Source organism: Eutrema salsugineum, unplaced genomic scaffold (genome assembly GCF_000478725.1).
Source record: "Eutrema salsugineum unplaced genomic scaffold, Eutsalg1_0 scaffold_1, whole genome shotgun sequence".
Lineage (NCBI taxonomy): Eukaryota > Viridiplantae > Streptophyta > Magnoliopsida > Brassicales > Brassicaceae > Eutrema > Eutrema salsugineum.
Window position 1 is genome coordinate 9316206 of NW_006256909.1, and position 16692 is coordinate 9332897.

Sequence of the window (16692 nt, forward strand, 5' to 3'; positions counted from 1 at the left end):
TGATAAATTATTTTCATTACCGCATTTTTTTGTATTTTATCAAATTACAATTTTTTTTTTGGTATATAAAAAAACATACAATAGAGATGACAGTTAAATAACGATCTTTGGAGGTAAAAGTGGTCATCATAATTAGAAGGTGACGTCAGGAACGATCCCAAGCTCCTTAAAAGCGGCGGCACAGTCAGCTAACGGCGTCTTAACCATGAAACCGAGAGGGTTAACGATACGTGTCTCGTGAGAGACGATTCCGTCATTCGCCGTCAGGCTGATCTTAGCGGCGTTACGTAGGTAAGCCTCTTTGCTGACGTCACTGCAGCCACTGTCTGGTGACTGGACGAGCACGAGCTCGCAGACCTCCTCCTCGTGGTCACCAGTCACTTCCATTCTGTAGCTCCCTGATTTGTCCGTTACGGCTTCTTTCGTCAACGTTACGGTTCCGTTTGCTCTGCTCCTGCACTCTAGCTTCACTTTCGCGCCTGCAAAAATTAGAATAACCATTTAACATAAAAGAGCAAAATAGAATAAACCAAATGACCAGTATGCTTTGGAATAGTCGAACAATCCAACAACAGAAATACTTGAGTTGAATATAGTTTTCACATAATAATCACAAAACATTAAAATTTGGTTTCAGTAGATTAGTGATGTTTTTGTCTTGTATTTATATTTTAACACTTACAAAATATGTTGTTGAATTATTTTTATAAGCGTGAAAACTTAGTGAATGATAAAATATAGTGGAATCACGTTTTTAAACGTAAAAACGTGAAAAAATGTATATCATTCATCGTCCATATGTTATTTTACTAATATGTTCTTTTTTTTTTTTGGATATTCGACTGATAATATAAGCAATTAAGCATGTGTGATTTATTTGGGTTGTATATTATATACCTTCAAGGAATTTGCTGAGACGGGTAACGAATTGGACACGGCATGTGTCACAGTAAACCGATCCCTGAATTTGGAAACGGTCAAAGTCATCGGCGTCAGCGAGGGCCTTGCCGGCGAGAGACGACAGGCACACGGCGGAGACAAAGAAGAAGAAGATGGCTTTGTTCGCCATTTGTTTGAAAAATGATTTAAAGATTCTTGTCTTTTTTGATACCTCTTCTCTTTTATAATCGTGTTCTTTGTTGAGATATATGTTTAGAGAAGAGGACAACTAATTGACAAGAACCACAAAGTTCGGTTTTATACAAGAAAAAACCATTTCTTATTTTTAGTTAATTCTGAAAAAAACCGTTTATTAGTTAACAAGTAATTAGTTTCTTGAAAAAAACCAATGATGGGTTTGTTATTTCTTTTAATTGTAGCCTTTGGTTTCCAAATGTGTCTTCTTTTGACTCCCTGTTTTTCCTGTCTTTGGTTCTTCCCCTAAAATTAGAAAGAAACAGATAAAACACATATAGGTTCTCTATGTTTGAATTTAATATACTTAAACATTAAGCTAATGCACTTTTGTTGGATTTATAACTAAACAAACACATTAGGATGTTCAACACATAATAAGGCTTAATATAATCATTAGTATCCATTCATACAGTTTCCAGACTCGGGTTTGGCTCGGTCTTACACTCATCTAATCGGCTTTTATGAAGCTGGAAAGCCGGATTAACCCAAGCCCCACAGCTACATTGCATCCCAGCCCAGTTGAAATAACCTAACCGGGCGTTACATCCCAAACAAAGAAGCTTCTCTTCAACACATCCATCGTGAACTGCAAAGAAATCAACACCGTGGTAAGAAACAACTTCAAAAGATTCTTGTTGAGATACAGAGTTGATATATATCTATATAGAAGAATTCTCACTTGTTTGCATCCATTTCATAGGCTCGACAAATATGGAAGAGCATTGCACTTGTTCAGAGTTTCCGCTTCTCTTTTTCCAAGCAAAGCATTCTTCACCTTTCCCTCGTTCATGCGGGACTATGTTTTCCTCGATAGCAACTATTCTTCTGCATTTCTTACATCGGTACATGACTTGAGGCTTGGGAATAGGCTCCTGCGAAGAAGAATTTGTCTCCACCTCCATTTGCAACTCAGTCATAGCTTCTGTTCTATCTATGTTAACAAAAAGAGATACCTTCAGAAAAGAAGTTTCAATCTCATTATATCAAAATAGTCTAGGATCAAGATAAAAGGTCGACAGAGAAATCTCAGTTTCTATGCACATTGGATGTTTTCGGTATATAAACGAGACTAAAACTCTTCACTTTGCTGTTGAATCGAGTATAAGTTTTGATTTTGAAGCCACCCACAGGTCCAAAATTGCATAGTTAAAGAGCAATAATCAACAAACAAGACGATCTTAATTCAGAATTCTCAAAATCCATAGTAAATGAGTTCCAAAGTGCATGAATTTCTTATCCAATTTAGTCACGTCCACAAAATCATCAAGCATCTGCAGATGCTGGATAATTTTGTGGATGTGACTAAAGTGCAAAAGAGATTCATGCACCTTTGGAACTCATTTGTAAGATTTTAAAGGTTAAATGTAGATACTGTACAGATATAGGTCTAAGACCATTGACTACAGAAAGTTTATGAAAACATTGGATTATTATGTTACATTCTAGGGCCCAAATGTGATGGAATCAATAGAAAAACCAACACTAAATAAGAAACATACGATCCATAATCAGATTAACTAACATAGATTACCGTAAAATGTAACAGTAAGATTTTCGATACGGAAATCGAAGACCCCAAGATCAATAGCTCAATCGTGAAACTAACATGAAACAAAGAAGAGCTTCGACTCTAGAAAATACAAATGCGAGATACGTCTACAAGAAACACAAAAAAAAGGCTACGAAATAGCTACGACATTCATCGCCAGTACTCTGTAATTTAGATGAACATGTGTCTAAACTCACCATTCGCGAGCTTACATAGTTCATTGTAGTTCTCTGCATCTGCAAACAAGCAAGATCCAGATCAAGACACAACAAGAACTCAAACAACTGATTTGCTAATCATATAGGAAACCAATACTCAAAGACTCAATCAGAGCTTAAAGGAGGGATTTGCTAATCATATAGGAAACCAATACTCAAAGACTCAAGTTTTGATTTTGAAGCCACCCACGGGCCACGGGTCCAAAATTGCATAATTAAAGAGTAATAATCAACAAACGAGACGATCTTAATTCAGAATTCTCAAAATCCCTAATAAAGTTGTCAGCTTTGCAACAACTATTGATTTCCTATAATACATGAGTCACTAAACACTGATTTTGATTGCAGCCGGGAAACAGCTCACACGGAATTCAATTGCAAGAGTAACGATTTACGTGAAAAAAAGAAAGAAGATCAGAATCAGCGGCGGTGAAGAACAGTACCAACAACAGCTCAAACCACACAACAAAACCCTACACCAGAAATCTATAAACCTCCACAAGAAAACAAGATACCAAGCAAACTTCAAAACCTCAAACTAATGTTTTAGAAACCAGAGCAAAAAACAAAAAGGAATCACCTTTTGCCAAGGCTGGAGAGCTAGCTACACAGATTTCTTCTTCGTCACAAATCTGTTCAGTTTAGGTTTAGGTTATGTCCTAAATGATTATTCCATGACGGCTTCCTCTCTCAATAGCCCGGTTTAGCCAAACCGGACCAGTTCTTAATCGTTATCGTTAAAAACATTGTCTGGGCCGTGGGCTTTAGAGAGATTCAAGTATTTTCTTCAACGTTCTGTACTTCTATGTCTGCTTTAATTTAGATATGAATATATACTTTTTGAAATATACTTTTTAAAATTTTGTGTAGAAACAAATATTCATATACAAAAACACACAAAAAATCATGTTAAAATTTTGAAGATGTAAAAATTTGGGGAAAAACATAAATTGAAAATACCCTACATGAATCCAAGCAAACCTTTAAATTCTGCAAACCCATATAAAATGGTTTTCTAATTGGCATTCAACTAACCTGTTTGTGACATTCGATAAGTGCGTATGTAATGTGAATTGTTTTGTGTTTTGACAGCAAGTGATATATTTTTTTAAGATTATATTGTGAGCTATTTATAGTGAATGAAAGGTTGCTAAAAGGTTAAACGAATATTGATATTGATTTAATATTGATATTGTTTCTTCAAGATATTGATTTGTTTTTAACTCATATACGTTATGGTATTAAATTGTCTCCCTTTTAGATTTCAATCAATCACATAATGGGAAGTTTAATCCCAATTTTCTTCCCCTCATTATGATCCATACGTTAGAAAAATTGTGCTTTACTGGACTGTTTTTTTCAGTCAATTTATAATTACTGTGAAGACATAAATTTGGTCTTTAATTTGTGTAGTAGATTGAATAATGATATATTTTTTTCATAATTGAGATGTCATTAACTCACGGTTGAAAGTTTAGTGAATTAAATTACAAATTAACGTTACATTTACATTTGTTTACTGTTTTTTTTCTGTACAACATAACCTTACATTTTTTGTTTTCTTAAAAGGTCTGACTGGTAGCATTTAAGGAACGATTGGCAAAGACAGGTGAAAAAATGTTAACAATCAGCAATGTCGGTTGGAGAAAACGTTGAAAACCATGATTGTAATCAGTGTTTGAAACGGACGGTTGAAAGAAGATTCGGGCAATTGGAGATTAATTTTCGGGCGGTTACAAACAGTAAAAAAATGGGCGTTTAGAGCAAATGAGTGGTTGTAGCCAGAGTTTTTGTTGTAATAATAAAATTTGTGGTTTGATATTGATTTTTAATAAGAAACTAGTAAAATTATTTGCTTTTTTTTTGTATGTATATGTGTGTGTTAGTTTTTTTTTTGTTATTTCATTCAATTCACTCGACAAAATTTTTTTTATTATAAAACAATAGGTGCATTTTAAAGTTATTAAAAGCAATTATCATCACTGATATTTAAAAAAAAACCTAAATATAACTTCTTTAAAAAAGAGTTGTGCATGCATTCATGTCCATCGACAAACAAAAAACCGGTTGTGCATTTTAAATTTATCAAAAACTTTGTCATAATAAAATTTTAATTATGTGTTATTATATCATTTTATAAATAATTATCTAAAAAACATTGTACTAATAATGTTATACACTTACACTATTCAACTGTTATTCAACCGCTGTAATGCTACCAATCAAACTTAATTTTCAACCACTTTCTGTCAACGACTCAAAATTCTTTAACCGTCTTGTTTAAACGGAATCACCAATCGGACCCAAAATAAATTTGACTTATAAATTATGTAACCATGGTTATATTGATAGGATGCTTTATTGGTTCCACTAAATTTAGTAACTATAGTAAATCATATTGATGGAAATATACTTTTTGAAATATACTTTTAAAATTTTGTGTAGAAACAAATATTCATATACACTATATATATATATATATATATATTAAGATGTCATATTTGGTTTTTTCTAATAAAGATGTCATATATGCTATATATCTTACTGTTGTTTGCATGAGTTGAATGAATTTAATGTAATTTAGTTGAGTAATTTAAATAAAAAAATTTAAAAAAAAAATTGTTGAAGAGAGTGCCGAATGACCCAATAGGAAAAGAGTGAAACCCTTTATTTATATATACTAGGACAGATCTCGCGCATACTTCGTATTGAATTTTTAGAATACAATAATATATTTAAATAATTTATTTTTAGAATAATATATTTTTATATACTAGGACATATTTATATTTTAAATAATATATTTTTATAATTTATATTGAATTTTATGTTTACTATCAATGTTTTTGCATTTAAAATATTTATATTTTCTTCGATTTTTTCTTGATGATATATTATTGGTAACCTCTTCTACACCACTTATGTCAAATAGTCTAATTTTTCTCTCAAAATAATAAGAGACTAAAAATCTAGTTTTTTTAATTTTTGCATGAAAACGTAATAGTTCACTTAAAAATATACGTTGAATATCAGAAAAAAATATTTAATTTTTCTTCGATCTTCATATTCTTATTATTCTTGTAAATCTTACTAATATAATACTTATTAACTTTCTTAATTTACCATTTTGAATTTTTTTGGTTATATATATTTTATTGATTCAATCTTTTTTTATTTTTAAAAAACTGTATGACATTTTCATGTGGACACCTTTTTATTATTATTTTTTTAATAATTTTTATCTTTTTAATTGTTTATTAAATATTCTTTGTGTTTTATCATTTTATTATTTGGAGTTTTATATAAAACTATTTGAAACTTTTTAACTTATTCTGTTTCATAATTTGTTTTCACTTACAATAAAATTTAATTATATTTTTAGTTTGAAATTAAAATTTAAAACACTTGAAAAAAAAAGATAGAATGCATTTAAAAAGTTTTGTATTATATAATATTTATATAAATTTTAATATATTTAAATTAAATTTAAATATCATTCTAATATAAATACATATAAATATTTATTTTTGTTCTTTAATGTATTTGCTTGAAATTTAGTTAGTTTTTTTATTATTAATATTGTTAATGTACAGGTATCATTCTCTCCAATGCTGATGTGTCACTCAGCTGAAGAGAGTTGGAGAGAGTTGAGAGAGTTAAGCAAGTTTTATATATAAGATATAGTTTCTTTTTGGAAAGTTTAAATGTAGATACTGTATATATGTAGGTCTAAGACCATTGACTACAGAATATTTATGAAAGCATTGGATGATTATGTTAGAATCTAAGGCCCACATGTGATGGCATCAATAGAAAAACCAAAGATAAACCAAAACACTGAAAAAGAAACATACGATCCACAATCAGAGATAAACTAACATAGATTACCATAAAACGTAACAGAAGATTTTCGATACGGAAATCGAAGACCTCAAGATCAATAGCCCAATCTTGAAACTAACATGTAAAAAAAGAAGAGCTTTGACTCTAAAAAAAACAAATGCGAGATATGTCTACAAGAAACACAAAAAAAAGCTACGAAATAGCTACGACATTCATCGCCAGTACTCTGTAATTCAGATAAACATGTGTCTAAACTCACCATTCGCGAGCTTACATAGCTCATTGTAGTTTTGTGCATCTGCAAACAAGCAAGATCCAGATCAAGACACAACAAGAACTCAAACGACTGATTTGCTAATTATATAGGAAACCAATACTCGAATAAGAGGTTAAAGGAAGGATTTTTAAAATCTAGAGGCATACCGAAATTATCCCCAAAGTTGGTCCAAACTTCAGCTCGGATGGTGTTTTCACTCTCGGCGATTCCGATTACCTCGAGGTAAGTAGTTAGAGAAGGAGGAGGAGAACCCTTGACGACAATCTGCTGATCATCACTCGATTTTCCAGTCACGGATCCAATATCTGACCGGATAACTTGAACCACTGCTCTCACTTTCTGACCAATGTACCGCCTCAACAAAGCTCCATTGACAAAAGCAGCAGGACTTGAAGTATCCATACCTATAAACCAAAAGCATTTCTCATTGAATCTCAGATTGAAAAGCCTAGAGTAATCTTTCAAATTGAGGAATTTCATATTCTCTAGTCACCAATCAAAGTTATCAACTTGGTAAGTGGTCGATACCCAAATCGAACCAAATCCTCATAGCTAGATTACTAAAAGCTTCATAAATCTAGCAAACGAATCAAGCCTACAGATTTCGACCTAAGGAGGAAAATGATTGAAATAAGACGAAAAAACAGATTACACTAGATATCAGAGAACCCAATAAGAAGAAATTACTAAAGCCTTGTGATTTAACAGTACCCGGAAGATGAAACGGGAGACAATTTCCGGCAAGGGACGCGGTGGCGGGAAGAAAACCCTAATTTCTGGATTTACGAATGAGAAGACGAAGGAGTTTTTAGTTTCCCACGCGGCCTAGAGATAATGAAGGATTAGTTGCTCGAACCGGTTTTCGGGTTCGGTTGTCTATTCGCGGGTAAGCTAAACCGTTGGGTATCGAGTGAAAACAGTGACACGTCAGTAACAACAATACGTAATTAAGTGAAAAAGGAAATAGGATACGTCATTAACCCTATTTTATGGAAATATAATGTAAAAAAAAAATCCTATATATTGCTATAAAGATTTTCCATCATCGCTAATCCGTAATTTTCGTCCGCGCTAATCTCTCTTATTCTTCCCTGACTGTGTTTCAAAATCTCGTCGAAGATCCAATTTCTCGAGATCTGATTGACAATTCTCTCTTAATCTTTGAAGGTAATCATATGGTTATTTGGGGATTGATCTGCTCAGTAATAATTTACACTTTCGTTGCTATTTTCTCTGATTTTTTTTCTTCTTCTGGAGACTGGTTATTTGCTTCTTTCGAGTTACAATCAGGGAAATTAGGGTTTACATTATTTGCTTGTGGAGAAAATTTCCTGTAAATTTCTGTTTCGTACGAGCTGAAGTTTCTTGTTTTACGAAGGTTTTCGGCGATTGGGTATGCAAAGATTAAAACTTTTCGTCTGAAAATTTGATGATCACTTAGGGTTCTTCCACATCTTTTGCTAGTCCGATTAGCGTAAAGTTTGAAACTTTTTCTTAGATGTAGGCTGATTTCTCTGGTTCTAAGGTGCCAATAGCCAATAGGCCATATCTCTCTTATAAAAGTTTTTGAATGATATTGAATCTAACGTATACCGTTTTCTGAATCAAGGCATCGTGATTCCTGCTCAGGACATGTCGCTGTTCGAACCAGTTTATGCTGCTTCTGCTAACTCAATGGAATCTCGGAAGAGGAAAAGCAATAATGAGCTCACTTGTCGCGGTTTGGTTTCTTTCCACTATTCATTTGGTTCTTCCTGTTTTAAGTTCTGAGTTTTGTGTGATTTGTAAATTTTGTGTGTCGTGATTGATTATGCAGGAGTTCCTTTACCATATTTGATCCGACCTCGTAAGAAACTTCCCGTTTACGACGGCTTAACCTTCTACAATGAATACCTTGAATATTCATCTGTCGACGGTACTACCAGTAACTCACTCTTATGATTAACCTTAAAACATGTTCCATGAGCTCTTATATTATAGTAACATATCTTCATAACTTTCTTATAGATGGATTAGATTCTGAGAGTGATGACGGTGACTCACCATTGAAGGCTGTTGAAACCTCCTCTTTGGAGAACGAGAACGAGAACAATGCAAGCTTATCTGAAATTGGTAACTAATTCGTTCTTTGTCTCATTCTCTGTCCGTTAAGTTTATGGATCTGTAATGTCTTTGTAAATTTCTGACAGGTGTAGCAGCATCAGGTCATTTGTCGGATGAAGAGTATGTGGTTGTGGAACATGTTGAAGCTATGCCTCAAACTAAAACAGAGAGAGCAGGAGCAATTCAAATGGTGTGCATTCTAGTTTCTCATAACTTTTGCCATGTCTTTACTTATATATTTTCTTCTAACAAAACCAAAATCGTCATTTTTTCTTTTCAGATGGAACTCTCAAAAGATACAGTTGATGAGTCTGAATCCGGAGACGAAGGATCCAACAGTGATGATTGGGTGGTTGTGTAATTAGGAGCTTGCCTTCAAAATTGCAGGCTTATGTTTGGGGTTTTAGAACAATAATGGACTAGTTTAATTATGTCTCTTAGTTTCTAGGCCGCCGCATTCTTTGTGAAGCTTTTATCAGTACATATGATAACCATGTTTTCGATTTAGTATGATCTTTTTTTTTTCTCAGCAAGAAGAGTTTCGTATATTCACATGATTTATCTGTCTTAAAAAAACAAATTTAATAGAGAAAATGACAACAAATACCAAAGAGGTGTGGATATGAAGCTGAGATTGCTTCAACAAGGGGTAGATCGAAAAACAAGCTTATGTTGATGTGTTTGGCTTTGACACTGAACATGGCATGATCTCGCTTTATCTCGTAGCTCTTGAAATGCCCTCATTGTCTCTGCATCAAATCCTCCAGCGAACTGAACAAAAAAACAGGTTTTTTTAAGAGTTGGGGACAAACAGATGTTGTAAGAGAGCCAAACCTAAACAGAAGATGACCAAGGTAGTTTACCTGATGAACACGGAATGCGAATCGAACGCCTTGAACAATAAGCTCTTCCTCTTCAGGGCCACCGCCTCCAATGGCTTCGAGCTCTGCTGATACTCTCTTCATATACTTCATCGCTAGTTTCACAGATGCCAACTTAATCTGAAATCACATTCATAACTCTACACACTTAATACAGAACTTCACATCAAGACTTATTAAGCGTTTCTTTAATCTCATTTCTCAAGTTGCAGATACACACTACACTTAATGTAGGACGTCTTTTAGAGAATCTGATTCTATACTTGATTTGTCTATCTATTACAAAATGATATGCATTTCGATCCTTGTATGCAATTGTATAATAAAACTCATGAATCCCAAAGCAAAAACAAAGGAAGAAGACAAGAAGATACAGTGGAGAAAATCTTGAAATTCACAGGCGTGCACATAGGAAAACCCCAAATACATTAAAGTAACACAGTATTCAAGTTTACTTTGTTCAATATTTATTTGTATATACGTTTATTTGTCATGTAGTACATAATAGTTTTACCATGTAAACAAGCAAAACAATAATAGAGTGAAGACACACACAAGACAGTATCAAACCAATTTGACATTGTCCTGCCAGTGCCAGAAACAATTGACTTTATCAGAAAATGGGGACCATGAGAATTGTTGTTGTTCTTGTTGTTTCTATATTATTATCTTCCTCACCACTTAACTCCAATCAAAGTGCAATAAATAGCTAAATACGGGAAGTAACTAATGGTCCATTAGTAACTAAATCACTAGAGAGAAATCACCACTATACATTATATCAATTTGTAATCAGACCACCAAGCACAACCAAGATTTGTTTTTTGTTTTTTTAATTTAATAAATCTAACACGAAACATAGAAGGAAGGATCATTAACGTTAATCTCGAGATAATTTTGTTTGTAAAATGTTTGCTGACCTGGCTAGTAATGCCGGTTTCGAGCATCCAATCAACCGGAATCTGGAAAGTCTTGAATTTTGTCGCCGCCGATTCCTTCATCCTCGACAGACTATAAACACCATGTTCTAACCTTTAAAACCCACAAAAATGAGATCTGATTAATGATCTTACTTAAAAGACTTGGGCTTGAAAACACGAAACGAAGACTTGGAATTTTTCAGTTTACTTTTCGAACAGAGCTTGCATTTTCTTGAGAGCAGAGCCTGAAGGTTGACGAGGATCTTCCCGGAAACGAGAAGCTTCCGATATGAGTTTCTTCAGATCGAAATAACAAAACGCTGCTTCACGCAACGCATCGGCTTTTTGCTCCGGCCATTCGAAGTGTTTCAACACTGCTCTTTCATCAACCTTGGAAAAAACACCAAATTTGAAAAACCCATAAGAATTTTGAAGGAAATTGGATTCTAAATTCGGGAGATTTTAAAAGTTTCATACCAGGTAAGAGAGCTCGTCGTCAAGCCATTTGACGAAAGGCACGACGTCTTCGATGTCTGAAAACGCAGCGTTTTCGATTTCTTTGATTAAGAATCTAATGAAATCTCCCTGCGTTTCTACGTCGGTTTTTATCTGCAATGTTCGGTTTAAAATTAAAGCAAAAACCGGTTTATGATTTTGAATTTTGAAATTTAGCGAAATGGTTCTCGGAAAAGGACGAGGGAAAAGTGGAACGACCGGTCAATTCTCACTGACGCAAGACAAAAAAAGGAACTAAAAGAGAGGCTAAACCGAAATAAAAAGAGAATTTTACCGCGAGGAGATAAACCGATCGGTTTTCGATTTCTCCGATCATGTCTCTGGCATTGGAGCTAGCAAGTATCGCCTCTGCGGCGGCGTTGCCACCGCCGGTGGAATCTCTTCTCGAGTTTGTGGAGTCTCTTCGCATCAACGAGTGATAAAACTCCACCACTTCCGGCACTCGTCTTACTTTCGCCGACGCTATGTTTAAACTCTTCGGCGGCGGCGGTGGTGGAGGCGGTGGTGGGGCTTTGGAAACGGACGGAGGAGGCGGTGGGTGAAGAAGTGGCGGCGGCGGCGGAGGCGGAGGTGGAGGTGGATTTGTTCTCTGCGGTTGCGGATCTGCTCCGTTCTCTGTTGAATCGACTAATCCGTTGGATGAAATTGACCGTTTAGGCGGTGGTTTTGGGACTCTCGGAACCCTAGATCTGACGGTTGAGAGTGATGATGACTCAGTGAGTTCCTCCGAGTTACTCATTGAATGACTCTCGATCTCGTCTTTCCTGTAAATGTCGCCGTCGGCGTCGCCGGATGAAACGGTTTTGTTGCTGTCTTGGTTCGGAATCGGGTCGGGTATATTCCTCATCGACCCGACCCGTTTCAAACTCCTGATTAGACTCGATTTCGCCGACACATCCATTAAACCCTGAAACCTCTGAGAAACCGAGAGCGCGTGGTCGTCACTCTCCCTCAGCGACGACGAGACGAGTTTCCGGAGCTCCACCGTCTCCGCCTCCATTTCCTTCTCTCTCCTCTCGCTCTCTCTCCTCAGCTCCTCGATCGTCTCGATTTCTCGCCGTAATCTCTCGTTCTCCTCCGCTAACCTCGCCGTCTCTTTCCTCGAATCCTCGATTTCGCCGTTCTTCTCCGCGATCTGCGATTCGAGCAACGGGATAACGGAGACTGATTCCCTGAGTAGCTTGAGCTCGAGAACCTCCGTCTTCAACAGAGCTTCTCTCTCGCGAAGCTCCTCGACTTGACGACGGAGCTCAGAGACGACGCCGTTTTGATCGGAAGAGCGAGAGGAAGCGTTGTGTACTTGAGCTGAAGCGCGTGGGAAGTAAACGCCGAAAGAGCGAGTGAAACCGGGTTTCTGATTGGAATTAGGATTGGCCGGTTTACCAGCTGAAACTGAAGGTGGTTTAAGCGGAGGAGGAGGCGGAGGAGGAAGAGGAAGAGGAGAGGTCATATCTTTTCGTTTGCTTGAAGGTGATTTGTGAAAACCCATGGTCACACGGACCTTACCAGCCACCATTGATGATGATGAAAATAGAGTGAAGCTTCAAATTCGTTGATTGATTTGATTTGAGAGTGATTTTCAAAATTTTCTTGAGAAGAAAGGAGGGATTTGCATGGAAATTAAAAGCATGTCGTTGTCCGTGCAGTTCTATAGAGTGAGAAGGAGAGAGAGTGATAGTGATGAGTGATGATTCAAAGTTTGGGCCTTTGGATTAAGAAGAAGATGAAATGAGAGGAATATAAAATAAAGTTTTGATTTTTGATTTTTTTGGGTTTGTAATGTTTTTCTTGTTATTAAATCATTGGTTAAAATGCTTTGCCTTTTTCGACCGTTGGAAGAATAATTTACATTTTAGCATATGAAATTGAAACACTGTGCTTTTTTTTTTGAAGTAGTAGTAGTGTACACGAATAACGAGGAACGTTCTTCTGTTCCTCTTGGATTCAAAATTTAAAAAGAAGTAAGAAGAACACTTTAGTTTATGGTTTGGTGCCTCGATTCTTCTCTTTATTTACCTTTGTCTTTTACAGTTTCAGTTTTCATCGGCAGTACTGAGAATGGTAGAATCGTATATAGGGTCAGAATGATGAAATGATGAAACAGATTATAAAGTTTCATTACTTCTTCACACCAAAAAAGGTACATTATATTTAAAAAGTTGTGATAGTATTTGCGTGATTTTTGTTCGTGAAGGTAATACTTGTTACATTATAAAATCTAGGTGGCAAACCAAAGAAATAAAGGGGATATAGTGAATGACGATTAGAATATAAACTAATAGTGGCATTAGTAGCATTAAGCAAATTTATTGCTAATGACGTTGATTTAAATCTCTCATTAAGTTTAATTTCAATAATTCTCTTTCTGTGTCAATATAAATATCGTTTTAACAAAACCGTACTTATAAAAAAATATAGAAGTATTTCTAATATTTTTTTATTAATACACTACATAATTTTATTCAAATTAATAAGCTGAAATTTATTTTCAAAATCTACATGTATAATACAAAATAACATTATTTTTTTTCTACAGAATAAAATTCTAATCAACCACTTATTATGAAACAGAGTATAATTGACGCCAATGGGTATTTAACGTGTTAATGCAATTGTATATATGAATAATTAAAGGAAAGAACGCTAATAGTAAACTTGCACATTTAAGATCAAAGTTTGGTAAATATAGACTATGTGATATAAATATATAAATTTGAAATGTGATAGTTTTTGTTAGTATCGTTGTGTCATTATTCGAATTCAATCCGGTACATTGTTATATACATATTCACTTGGAGGTAGAACGATGTGAAGAAAAAGCTGTTTTGATGCTGACTTTTACTAGCATTGCTTTCTCAGCAGAAATCTTATTGCTTTCTCCTTACTCTTATATTGATCAAACACATTAATACATATAGAATCTAGATTATCGTAAAGGAATAAGGGATTAACGATTTTGTTATTCTATATTGAAAATGTAAGAGTAGTAATACGGGAACTAACACAGAACATAACACAGAGATTTTCTCTTTAAAGATATTTTACTAGTAAATCTGTTTATAACTTACAAGTATACAGAACCCGATTTAAAGCAATCTCAAGACACACCTTAATTTGCTACACTAGTCTCACTTGTTCTTGAATCGATACGTGATTCAAGAACCTCTCACCCAAATCCTTTAGCACACTAGCTCACAAAAACTCTCACAGATTTTCGCTCACCCTTTGCTAAATATTCTCTCAGTTGTGTTAAAAACCTTACACGGTTTTTCACACTCCTATTTATACATAATAGGACTTGCGGCTACTCCTCGCCTAGATCCTCCTTGTGATTTCTCCAAATCTTCATGAGAATCTTCACCTTTCTTATTTTCTCCTAAGATAGAAGAAACTTGATATTTTCTTCAAATATCCTTCAAGATACTCCAAGCTTCCTATCCACGTCAGCTTTTCGTCTCTTGAAGTGTCCAGCACGTCCTGCAGCTCCAGCTCAGCTTCCAGCTCACCTCCACGTGTGTAGATTACTTTGCAAGTCTTCTTGTATCAATTCCAGAGCTAGTCGGACTGCTACACGTGCTGCTCCAACCTTGTTTGCATCTTCATATATGATCGATTTATATACATTATTTCACAATGATTAATATGAGCTATAGTGCAAAGCTGGTTTTTTCTCGTCACATCTAAAATTACATTTTACGTAATTTGTTGAATCAAAATCCATTAGAATTTTTTCTGCGATTATGAAGTTTAGTCCATAGGAAATTAATCTTCTTAAAAACTGCGATACGATATACGAATTGTCAATGGAAATTGATTCTGTGTCAATTTCATTGGTAAAGAGTTTAAATTGTATAGTTTTTTTTTTTAATTCAATGTGTGTTTTTCAAAATATATAAATTCGTTTCAGAGAATCTTTATATTCTATCAAACAGAAATTCACCGCGAGCAGTATAGTAACTTTATCTCCAAATATAGATAGACCAAAAAGAACGTGTAATCATTTGCTTAGTTTTTAAAGAGGCTAATTAAGTTGGTTTATTGAGAAAAACTTTTAGCTAACAATGAAAGGGAAAGGGAGAATTAATGTGAGCAGCGGCGAAGAAGGGGAAAGAACAGAGAATTGAAAAGAATGTCACATAACTTGTGGGGGTGACATATATGTAGTCATGTGTGTATATGTATATGTTTAATTGAATAAACCCCAATAAATAATATTTTCAAGGTGGTCCATTTTAAACAAATCAACATCTTGTCTTTTCTACATTGCTGTAACATACACAAATTTATACACATTCACCCATGTGTACACATACCCAACTAAATCTTATGCACAAAGTTGTGAATTTCTGATAATGATCCCTTGTGCCATGTTTTTGTGTTGTAAACTTGATTCCATCGTAATAGGGTTTAGATTACAACAGACGAATAATTTCAAACTTTATTTTACAATGTAGTCTTTTAAAAAATATGATTGTCTTGGTCACAAAAAAAAAATAAAAATAGGATTGTCTCGTCGCATTAAAGACGGTTAATTCTGCTTGAAGTTGGTGATGCTGACTTGTATACTCACAAAAATGTAATTAGACATGTTGAGAGAACTGTTCCTATTTTGAGTATTGCATCTTTGTTTCTCAAAAAGTGGGCTCTATTGAATTGTTGGTTAGGTCATGAAACTTTGTTATATGTGTGAATTTATGAATAAGATTTGTGTTGGGGACACTTAGCCATATTTGAGGTGTTAAACGAAGCTTTCTCTTCCCACATGCTTTTGTTTATTCTTCTAAGCAAACAAAAAAATGGTATCCATATCTCTACTAGACCAGTCATAAATGTACCAACCCTATCAATCTAATAGCCAATCTTTTAACTTTTTTTCAGTTAGCATTAGATTTAAAATGTATATACATCGTAGTGATTCAAGTACTTTTGAAGCGAGTAGATATTCGACAGCACAAAATAATATGTATGATCTCCTTTACCAATTAATAGATTTAGGAATGGCAACTAATATTTTGTTATGATATAAGAGTAGGGAACCAATGATCATGTTGATGAAAGAAATATTTGGTGCAGTAATTAGCTATAGGAGTAATTGATACGTTTTGAAGTTTTAGACTACAGTTTTAACTCTTTCAGTCTTTTTTTTTTGTTTTAATGATGATAATAACTCTTTCAGTCTTTCTATAAAAGAAGTGGCTTTTGTTGTTGCTAGATCGACATTTTTAATTTATTTTTAAAATAGAAATAA

General features: G+C 34.5%; 5 protein-coding genes across 6 annotated transcripts; 1 reads left to right on the top strand and 4 right to left on the bottom strand.

Annotated features, from left to right (window-relative positions):
* Nucleotides 1-3: 3 nt before the first annotated feature.
* Nucleotides 4-1164, bottom strand: LOC18030524 (pollen-specific protein-like At4g18596). The gene is made up of 2 exons (XM_006414020.2): nucleotides 898-1164; nucleotides 4-479 (listed from the first exon to the last, which is right to left on the bottom strand). The coding sequence occupies exons 1-2, from the start codon at nucleotides 1067-1069 to the stop codon at nucleotides 133-135; spliced, it is 519 nt and encodes a 172-aa protein (XP_006414083.1). The 5' UTR covers nucleotides 1070-1164; the 3' UTR covers nucleotides 4-132.
* A 261-nt stretch (nucleotides 1165-1425) lies between these two features.
* On the bottom strand, nucleotides 1426-3599 carry LOC18030448 (probable inactive dual specificity protein phosphatase-like At4g18593). 2 transcript variants are annotated; one of them, XM_024149568.1, is made up of 4 exons: nucleotides 3485-3599; nucleotides 2884-2922; nucleotides 1817-2068; nucleotides 1426-1723 (listed from the first exon to the last, which is right to left on the bottom strand). In XM_024149568.1, the coding sequence occupies exons 3-4, from the start codon at nucleotides 2052-2054 to the stop codon at nucleotides 1542-1544; spliced, it is 420 nt and encodes a 139-aa protein (XP_024005336.1). In that variant the 5' UTR covers nucleotides 2055-2068; nucleotides 2884-2922; nucleotides 3485-3599; the 3' UTR covers nucleotides 1426-1541. The 2 variants fall into 2 exon arrangements, with proteins under 2 accessions (XP_024005336.1, XP_024005337.1); XM_024149569.1 differs by lacking the exon at nucleotides 2884-2922 and having other exon boundaries at nucleotides 3485-3565.
* Nucleotides 3600-6767: 3168 nt separating this feature from the next.
* LOC18030449 (replication protein A 14 kDa subunit B) lies at nucleotides 6768-7860 on the bottom strand. Its single transcript, XM_006414022.2, has 3 exons — nucleotides 7736-7860; nucleotides 7171-7428; nucleotides 6768-7045 (listed from the first exon to the last, which is right to left on the bottom strand). Exons 2-3 carry the CDS (start codon nucleotides 7424-7426, stop codon nucleotides 6981-6983), a joined length of 321 nt encoding a protein of 106 aa, XP_006414085.1. The 5' UTR covers nucleotides 7427-7428; nucleotides 7736-7860; the 3' UTR covers nucleotides 6768-6980.
* A 189-nt stretch (nucleotides 7861-8049) lies between these two features.
* LOC18030450 lies at nucleotides 8050-9634 on the top strand. Its single transcript, XM_006414023.2, has 6 exons — nucleotides 8050-8191; nucleotides 8634-8744; nucleotides 8841-8939; nucleotides 9032-9136; nucleotides 9214-9317; nucleotides 9408-9634. The coding sequence occupies exons 2-6, from the start codon at nucleotides 8657-8659 to the stop codon at nucleotides 9486-9488; spliced, it is 477 nt and encodes a 158-aa protein (XP_006414086.2). The 5' UTR covers nucleotides 8050-8191; nucleotides 8634-8656; the 3' UTR covers nucleotides 9489-9634.
* LOC18030452 (protein CHUP1, chloroplastic) lies at nucleotides 9631-13207 on the bottom strand. Its single transcript, XM_006414025.2, has 6 exons — nucleotides 11719-13207; nucleotides 11406-11537; nucleotides 11137-11318; nucleotides 10929-11040; nucleotides 9991-10128; nucleotides 9631-9898 (listed from the first exon to the last, which is right to left on the bottom strand). Exons 1-6 carry the CDS (start codon nucleotides 12958-12960, stop codon nucleotides 9767-9769), a joined length of 1938 nt encoding a protein of 645 aa, XP_006414088.1. The 5' UTR covers nucleotides 12961-13207; the 3' UTR covers nucleotides 9631-9766.
* Between the last annotated feature and the right edge of the window lie 3485 nt (nucleotides 13208-16692).